Genomic DNA, 10103 nt, shown 5'->3' on the forward strand with positions numbered 1-10103 from the left:
CAATCACCATATAAAACTTCTCAACACTAGACAAAATGACAACAGGACCATCCAAGGTAGGCCGTGACAAAATCACACTCCATTGACTACTGAGATAATGGTACTGACAAACTCAGGAGAAAGAGAGCTTCTGGGAGCCTAGAATGGTCAGTCGGAGAAGGCAGGTGGCAGGAAGGGATGGGACAAGTTCCTAAGTGAACAGTTTTCAGACACACAGACACATAAACAAATCTGAATTCCTATTGGCACATGACAGATTGGTAGGAAAACAATGGATTATTTAGTAAATGGTACTGATACCAAAAAAAAGCAGACTTTGGCCTTGTACTATTTGCCAACATAATTTCTAGATAGATAAAATATTTAACTGTGAAAAATGTAGCTATAGAAATACTAGAAGAAACCATGGGAGAAAAGGCCTTCTTCAGGAGGAACCCAAAAAACCAGGAGATGGAAAAGTTTAATAAATTTATCTCTTAAATGTTTTCTACATGGTCAAAACACCATAAATGAAGTAAAAATACCAGTGACTGAGGAAGATAATTGCTACTCCTGTCACAGTTTGTAAAGAATTTCTACAATTTAATTAGAGAAAAATATCTCAGTGAACCAAAAATCCATAGAAAAGGAAACACAAAAAGACCCTGGACACATGAAAACATGTTCAGTCACATTCAGAATTAAGACAAATGCAAATCAAAATTTTACTGCTATACAATCTCTAACTACCAGATATGGAAAGATTAAAAACTTTAATGACCCTTTGGCAAGGGACTGGGAAAACAAACTCTTTCACCCGCCCATTTTGAGAATCAAAAATGCTATAATTTTTACAAAGAACCAATCAAAATTTTAAATGTACCACCATTTTTAATCATTAAATTCATTTTTAGGAATTTATCCTAAACATAATCAAGAATTACACCGTGCCATCATCTGTAATAGCAAAAGACTGGGAGTGGGTATATAAACCCCACCAGTATGGGACTGGGTATGTGAAGTAGCATCCAGAGAAAAAAGGATAATGCAGGCATTAAAAAGAACATACCGGCTCGGCGCCTGTGGCTCAAGCGGCTAAGGTGCCAGCCACATACACCTAAGGTGGCGAGTTCGAATCCCTAGCCCGGACCGCCAAACAATAATGATGGCTGCAAACAAAAAATGGCCAGGTGTTGTGGTGGGCGCCTGTAGTCCCAGTTACTTGGGAGGCAGAGGCAGGAGACTCGCTTGAGCCCAGGAGTTGGAGGTTGCTGTGAGCTGTGATGCCATGGCACTTTACCCAGGGGGATAGCTTGAGGCTCTGTCTCAAAAAAAAAAAACAAAAAAACATACCAGTTATAAGCACTGCTATGGAAATAAAACCAAGATTTTTAAGTAAAGAAGATATAAAATAGTTTGTGTACTGTGTTATTATCTGCATAAAATCCTATGAAACATTTGCGTGCTTATATAAACAAAAAATGTCTCTGAGATACACACAAGAATTTGGTAGGAGTTGTTGGCTTCTAAAGAGGATAACTGAGCAGGAGGGAACTCCACTTTCACTGTACCTACGTTTTAAATTTACATGGGATACAGGTAAAGCCCATAAAACAATTAATAAAATTTAAAGCTGTATCCTCTTCTTTGTATGACCCAGCAACCCTGCTTCTGGGAGTATATATCCAGAAGAGTGGAAATCAGGATCTCCCAGAGTTATCTGCCATGTTCCCCGCAGCATTATTTAGAGAGCCAAGATGTGGAAACAACTCAACGTCCATCAAGAGGTGAATGGATAATGGAAATGTGCTACCTACACATGATGGAATATTATCCAGACTTAAAAACAAAGGAAAACCAACCCATTTGTGATAACACGGATGGACCTAGAAGACAATAGGCTAAGTGAAATAAGTCAAGCACAGAAGCATGACAACTAGAGGCATCTAATGAGTTTAAAGTTACAGTTACAGAAGGTGAATTCCAGAGATCTATTACATAAGACACTGCCTGTGAGCAATGAGAAATTGTATACTTACAAATTTGTAAAGAGAATAAATCTCATGTTAAGTGTTCTTATCAAAATTCATCTCTTATTATCCATTATTACTCCCAGGGGAGGGGTGTCATTACTTATATCTGGGATTATAATCTCACAGGAAGGAGGAAAAACTCTGCTGGGACAACCATGTGAGAAAGACCATTCCCAGTCTTTTCTAAGGGCTCAGACATTAACCCGTAAAACAAGCAGGTGACTGTCATCTATAGTAAACAACGACACTATTACAAGTGGAAAGGAGAACTAAATCAATGCTTAAGGTGCATACCTAACCCCTTCAGGTTTTAGCTCAGCACGTCCAGAGGGAAATCCTCCCCAGAACCCCTAAAATCTGGGCCTGAGGTTCTTCCCACATCCTTCCTCCCTCTGAGAATCCAGGACCAGCCTCATTTTCAGGCGATTCCCTAGTTTCAGCACAAGGACTGATTGCCTTAAGGCACCTTCAGCCCCAGGCCCTGGATTTACGGTTCTCACAGGTTCACACTGAAATCCTACCACCAAACAATCCTCCAGCCTCCCTTTCTGTGAAGGCTCACAGGGAGAAGTTACTTCAGGGATGGAAAGAGAACAGGCTTGGCCCTCCCTGTGCCCCAGAACCGTAATTTGCTTGTGGTGTGGTTAATGTTTGCTTATTTATTTCATTTGAATGCTTGAATATGAATGTTTCAAATGTTCCTGTAGTTTTGTTTTCTTTCAAAAAGAAAACATTTAGAAATTATCTGCTCAGTACATTTTCAAAATTGAAGCATTTTAAAAGTCTGCTTTCATTAAACAGATACATCTTGTCCTCCTGAGGGCCTTTGCAAATCGTTCTGGTTTTCTTGTTTTGTTTTGGCACAACTTTTAAGTTCCAATTTCATGAAAATTAATGCTACACTCTATTTCTAAAAGAGACTCCTATTAAGAAAGCTGTAATAGGAGATGTGGCGATGGATACATTTAAATACCTTTGCCTTGACTTAATTTTATGTATTCTTTCTTGAGCATTTCCATTCTAGGTCAATTTATCATCCCAAGTTTTAGTAACATTTAACACGATACTATACTTGAGAAAAAAATGGAAAACTCCAAGCTCACCATGACGCCCAGCTGCATTTCCCAAGTGGGTTAAGGTGCCTCACAGGGGTGTATTTACTTGATCTGATTCATCTAGGACTTCAGAAAAGTTAAGTCTTCTTTTGAAATTAAGGGATTGGAGTTCTAGAGCTCCCCAGCCTTGCAGTATTATGGCACGATGTTTATTAGTCAGGGGTGTGCTCATGTCAGATGAGAGTTCTTATTGCAAAATCCAACTATTACTTATAATAGTTCAATAGCTTTCCTAAGAAGAGAGTTTCCTTTTGGATTTTAATAACATGTGGGGATATAACACATCTCAACAATAAATCTTACAAATTCTACTGAAGTGTGGAACACTTGTACTTCTTGCCTTCATAACTTCCCAACTTCATGGAACACCAGACTATTCCCAACCAGTGAGTGGATGAGTCACTGATCCTTCAACCAGTATTTACCACGGCTCTTGCACGGTCAGGCCCCAGGTACTGCAGATGCCCAAACAATGAACTGAGCCTGGTTCTAGTCCCTGAGGAGCTGGCACCCCAGCAAGTCTAAGATGTGCAATATCGTATCAGTCAGAACTCCAATATCCCTCACTTTGGCCTCAAATCTTATATCCCATATGGCAAGGGTAATCTCTATGGTGACCTCTCCAGGACCACTGGTAACCTCATCTGATCCCAAGAGGAGATACCCTAGAGTAAGGACAGAGCTAGACTGGTGAGTTACCTTACACTAAGACCTAACTTAGCCCAAGTATGGCCAGCCCAGGGCCACAATGGCCTGTAGAATCAGTGTTTGACACCATGGGAGTTATGTGCCATCTTAGAAATGAGCAGTGACGTGCGGCTGGGCAAACTCCCTTGGATCACCCTTCCTCCCGGGGCTTAAGGTCTGTCTTCCCTACAACCCGACCAAACCTCTCATTCCAGCAGTGCTCAGCAAAACACACTTTGCCATACACCGAAGAGGATAAGAATGTGGGACACAGGTCTAGTTTGTTTTAAATGTGGGATGTGAGGCAAATGATGCCGTGAATCACTCATGTCTAGCCATCATCCTCTATCGAACACACACAGAGTGCTTCACGTAGCACTCTCATATGGGTTTTTTAATGTGCTCATCAAAACCACCCTGTAAGGTAAGGGTTGGCATAATTGGCATTTTACCCTCAGGGATTAACTAACTTCCAAGTGAGTGAGTTGGAACTCTAACCAGTCTTCTCAAACTGAGCACTCTTGCCATGTAAGGATGGCTGTTTCTAATTGTTCTGAAATTACAGGTATTACCTTTCCCTTGTAAACACATCCTTGTACAATCATTTACTTCTAGGAGTCATAACCAGCTAATTTATGGTGGTCTGATACTCTTGCCAAGTTAAATTCCTTCCATATATCCATACAATTCTTTTCTCTTCTGGTAGGTCCTGGACTAATTACATAGCACCTTAATGGGCCCACCACCTTCGGATTTACATAGATTTAATCGTTCAAAGGTAAAAACAGATGTGTGTGAGACAAATCATAGCCCTTACATGAAATCTAGAACAATTTTTAAGGGACGAATGCAAATATTCACACAAATATTTTAGGAGAAATTTTTAGATTTCCTATGGAACATGTGCATGGGATGAGGCCACAATAACAACAACAAAATAACCCCTAATGAAATATATACTTAATAAATAATGCGAAAGAGAGAAAATAGTCTTACCTTTGGAAAGGAAACTACTTCACATTGTGGCTTCTGTTTACATTTTCCCTTTAACCATTCTTAATCAAATTGATTCCCCTCACTTAAGGACCACAGCCATCAGCACAACTCACCTTTCCAGTCTGGCCTCCTGGGGAGAGGACACAGAGGCTGTGGGGGTGGTGGGCACACTGGATCCAGACGGGGGTCTCGAGGAGTGGTAAGAGCTGTTGCCAAAGTTGCTGTATCTAAAAAGTACAGAGGTTTAAGTTGAGGGGAAAAGAACAGATAAATGAGTCTAAAACATTAAATAAATAAGATTTAGCAAGCCATCTTAATTTTTTGCAAGAGAATGGGCCTGGAGATGCTGCCACTGTTAGTGATAACTGTCTAAAGAGATTTACTAACTGGTTCGTTCTGCTAACTTCTCCATAGAGAAATTTCCCCAAATTCAAAACCATTAGGTAACAAGATTTAGAACAAAGCGTTTAAATAAAACCCTTGCATTTCCTGTCTTTTAAAATGTATATGAAAATTATTTGCTAACATAAATTTAAAACCCCAAATTATTTTCATTTGAACCATGAAGATTTTCTGGCTTCTCATGGGGGCACAATCAGTGTTCTCATTCCACTGCAGGTCTGCAGGAAATACCACAATTGGATAAAGAAACATCTTACTAAAAATTCCACTTTAGGTATTTCTGAATCCATTTCATTCAATAAACATAATCCTATCATATGCTCAGTGATCAAAGAGATACCGTCCCCAGGCCTTCTGGATGGGCTTGTTACTTAGAGGTGTGAGTATTCACATTTTCATCCCACACAATTCCCCCTGAACCAAAATGACAGCCACTAAGTTTACATAAGCTTTGATTATTTCCCAGACATGTCTGACAAGTTAAATATTAGGATTTGTAAAATTCTAGCATTTTCTTTCTGTTTTTCAAAACAGATGTCCTTTAGCACCTCATCTTTAGCTATCATTATGAAGAACACCCCCCCCCCAAACCAAATCACCATGTGAAGTCCTTGTATGGGAAAAGACATTCATGATTAGTTACAAATAATGAGATTCGGAGAGTTTTGCTTCTCATTCTCCAGCCACAGAGTATCCAGCCACAGAGCAGGGCTGACTCCTTCCCCTAAACTGGTTAGGGACGCTGCATTATGATGTGTGGGACCCCAAGGGTCACTATGACCTATGTGCACAAAGACCTTCCTGCACATGGAGAATTCAGTTCAAACTCCCATCAACAGAAATCAGAATCCCTTCTGGATAGGAATTTGACTTCAAAATGCATGTATCCTTTGCCAGAGTAAGTTCACTATGGCAAAGGTGACAAAGAAATAACCTTATGATTATTTAGATACTAAAAATATCATGCACGAAGATATTCATTAGAGCATTACTTAGGTCATAATGGAAAACTGAAAACTACCCAATCAGGTAACAACACTACAAAGTATGATATGGTATTCATCAATGGACTATTATGCAACCATTAAAAATGATAATTTTGCAACCATATGGAAAAGTTGATAGACTGAATAAAAATATCAGGATATAATATTATACATGGTTTGATCCTACCTGCACAAAGTCTCAAAAGTTAAACAATATGTGTAGAAAAAATATTAAAAAGGTCTATTTTTTCAAAAAGTAGAATGCAGAGATGGAATTTCATTTTTCAATAATAAATTCCATTATTACAATGGAAAATAAAATATTTATACTGCCCAGACCGATCCTGCACCACTCACTCCAGCCAGATTGGCTGATGCTCTCCTTATTTGTTTATTTGGTTTCACATGTCAGGCATGTTCTCAGCGCCAGGCACGGCGCCAGGCAGATGGAGACTCAGACCACACCATTTTACTCCATCGTCCTTCTCTGTTAACACACTGTCTTTGCGGGAATTGGTTTTAGGCCGATCATTTTCTCTACCCTTTAAAAACCTAATACTCTATTTGTCCAACAGGTTAATTGCTTCTCCAAGTGATTGGTTTGATTTTTCAAGAGGGCTCCCAAACCACAGAGAGTCAAGTAGAAGGCAGAAAGGCAAAGGATGAAAGGAACATACAAAAAAAAAAGGAAGAAATAGTGAAGGGAGGGAGTGCTGATGAGCAAAGAGGGAGAGAAACCAGACAGCCAGCGCTGTGTCCAGGGAAGGGAAGGAGGCCGCCTGCCCACCGAGGCTGGCCACTGTGCCCAGCTCCTGCAGCACCTGGACACTCAGCTTGTCATCCTATCCTAGCAGCTAAAATGAACCCCTTCTGACCACAAGTGACATCCTGCAGAATGTTTAAACAGGGTCACTTTGCTAAAATTGTGTTTAAATGACATCATGGAAATAAATCAGGCATAATGTGTTTTTCCCTCCTTTGGTTTTTCTAATGGCCAAGCAATTAATTCAAATGCCTCATAGTTTGCGTCTCAATTTCAGCCAAACTAATGGGATCATACAATTCACTGGGTTTTTTTGTGTATGTGTTGAGGGGAGGCTCCTTTCAATGACTAACTGGTTGGTCTCTATTACAGCCCATTCTACTGTAGTCCACTAATGAGTAGTCACATCTGTGGCCACACGGACCCACGAAAACCACAGCAAGTGAACATCAGAAAATTCAATAGGTTCAAACAATATTTGTACAGTACTCAAATTTCTGCCAAATGATTTAAAAAGTTTTAAAACTCTGCTCAGTTAAATCAAAGTTAATCCTCATTCATAAGCACATGGCTATTTTTCAGAATTAATGTGAAAATTCAACTGGATAATTTATATGTTTCTGTGCTCCCATCTCCTAGGACCATAAGTAGTAAGGAAGCTTGTAGACCAAGTGGGAGGGAACTGGGGCCCAGAAAAACACCATTAGAGGCTGAGTCTGTCACCATCATGGGCTAACACACTCTGCTGGGAAAGACGAGATTGCCAAGATATTTTTATTCCAATCAAACATACAGCTCCTAACTTGCACATAGATATTGTTCTTGGAGGGTATAACAGTCATGTTGGATTCAATCCACAAACATTGTATAAAAGATCACAACAATCCCAGAATTTTAGGCTTAGGAGAGAATTTATAGTTTTAAGGTTTTCAAACACAGTTTACAACTCCTGGAGGTCTACAAAGCCATTCTCAAAACAAGAGGAAATGGATTTTCAGATCCTCAAGTTCCATATCTGCTCTGTCTCAAAATAGGTCTGCCTGTGCTGCTCTAGGCTCTCCCAGTTACCCCTTCCTGCTTCTCCTTCCACAATTGCCTTCCACTTTTAAAACCAAAAGTAAAGCTCTCCAGAAGACTGAATCAGACTGGAGCGCTGCCTTGCTGTAAAACCTCCAGGGTGCCAAGCAAAGGAATGATCTGGAAAAGCATCACTGAGGAGGGAATTCCTTAAGAAATACTGAGCAGGGAAAAGGCATCATTTTATTTATCCAGGGGAAAAACCAAGAGCAAGACCTCATGCTTGATGTCTATCTACCTGCCCGCCCACCCACCTGAGAATCAGACCCAGAATGGAGGCAGTTGTCAGGGACACATAGAAGCTTATTGAATTGAAACATGAAGTCAGACTTTTTCTAATAGAAATTAGGTCTTAGTTGTCTGAGGACTCTTTGCCAATTAGACACATGTACTGTTCCCCATAATTACATCAGTCCCATCTGAAGCACCAAGGCTTAGACAAAAACATAAAGCATACCTACACCAGGCACATTATATCCTTTACAACTATTTAAAATTATGATTTAAAAAACCTTAGATAGTCCACTTTAAACTTTGAGGGGAGCTTCAAAAATATTTTAGGTTATGTGTAAGCAAAAATGGTTGATGGTCACAATTGTAGATTAATGTTTCTATTTATTAGGCAAAAGGTCGGAGACAAATAAAAAAGAGTGGTCATTTTTGTGGTATAAAAGAGCTGCCCTCTAGGTCCAGATCCTACAATCCTTCATTTAAAACAGGGCACCAGTTCATGGAAGGAATCTAGGCTGGGGTTCCCCAAACACATCTGGAAAAAGCTACTTGGTGATGAGGGCTTGCCTGGCATGGGTGAGCCCAGTAGGGAGAGAGTGAGATTGCCCAAAAGACAAGGAAGCAGTACTATGCACAGGTTAGGACCCTACTCTGGGCCAGGCCATCTGGGGTGGAAACCATTCCCCACCCCCCACCAGTGCTCAGTGACTCTGGTCAAATTACTTAGCCTTTATGTGCCTCAGTTTCCCCACTGTAAATAAGGGCTAGTAACAGAACCTGCCTCTCAAGGGTTAAGTGATATATTAAATCACTGATTTCATAGACAACACAGGACCTGGCTCATAATAAATGTCCAATAAATATTAGCTATTACCACTAAGATCAGAGTGGCCATCAGAATGACTAACTATTGATTGTGGACAATTGGTTGTTCAAAACATAAGTCAGCCCATTCCCTGGCAGAGAGCTCCTAATTCAGACAATAGTGAAGGGCAGTCACCCAGCAGGCAGACGGCACCTGTGACACATTCCCCGAGGAGTTCTGATTTGCACTCCTCCTTCTGTCCCATCTCCAGTTCTGAAAAGAATTCTTTAAGTGTTCATAGTTAAATAATGTAATTATATTAATGCCCCACTCAGTGGTTCAGACTGTAATTGTGTGCCATCTTATGGAAAGCTAGAAGAAATCTTTGAAAAGAAAGATACATACATTAGAATACAAACCAAAAAGCAATGGAAAGGGGAGAAAAAATAAAGAAAAGATACCCACCTGTTAGAAGAGAAAGACCGGAAGTTGTAGGGTTCAGAGGCAGAATCGGAGGAACTGTCAAAGGAAGGAAACCCACTGACAATGCTACAGGGAAGGACAGCAAGCGCCCTGCTGCACCCCGCGGGTCACAGCGACTTCAGGCCAGACAGAGGGAAGCAAGGAGCACAGACTTGGACATCCCATACATATTTATAGAACTGTGCATTTAAAATCTATTATTAACTATTATAACAAGAGATCTCCTTCTGGATGACCATTTCCTTCTCCCTCATATCTAAATAGTGTTCATTATTTAGTTAGGGGTCAGGAAGTTAGTTTATGCCACGACTGCTCCCTGTTTGGAATGATTCCACACAAACCCAGCGGCACATTCACAGGCTGTGTTCTCTTCCCCCGTTAACCACAAACAAGCCTCCAGGTGGGCAAATCTACCTGTTTTCCTTCTGGGACTCTGCTTCCTTTTCTTTGGTGGATAAGGGAGAGTCCTCAAAGTCATAGGAGAAGAGGTGGAAGGGGCTGTGGGGCACGTAGGGCAGCTTGTCTATGGTTGGTGATGACTTCAAC

General features: G+C 40.5%; 1 protein-coding gene across 1 annotated transcript in view; it reads right to left on the reverse strand.

Annotated features, from left to right (window-relative positions):
- FHOD3 (formin homology 2 domain containing 3) overlaps nt 1–10103 on the reverse strand; it is a 468593-nt gene that overhangs the window by 104379 nt on the left and 354111 nt on the right. Inside the window, exons 13-15 of the mRNA XM_012802005.1 lie at nt 9972–10096; nt 9540–9614; nt 4924–5037 (exon numbers count right to left, since the gene is read on the reverse strand). Of these exons, the coding sequence (XP_012657459.1) occupies nt 4924–5037; nt 9540–9614; nt 9972–10096 (314 nt within the window). The remainder of the gene's footprint in view (nt 1–4923; nt 5038–9539; nt 9615–9971; nt 10097–10103) is intronic.

This window comes from Otolemur garnettii, unplaced genomic scaffold (assembly GCF_000181295.1).
Source record: "Otolemur garnettii isolate 467f Iridium unplaced genomic scaffold, OtoGar3 scaffold00012, whole genome shotgun sequence".
Classification (NCBI taxonomy): domain Eukaryota; kingdom Metazoa; phylum Chordata; class Mammalia; order Primates; family Galagidae; genus Otolemur; species Otolemur garnettii.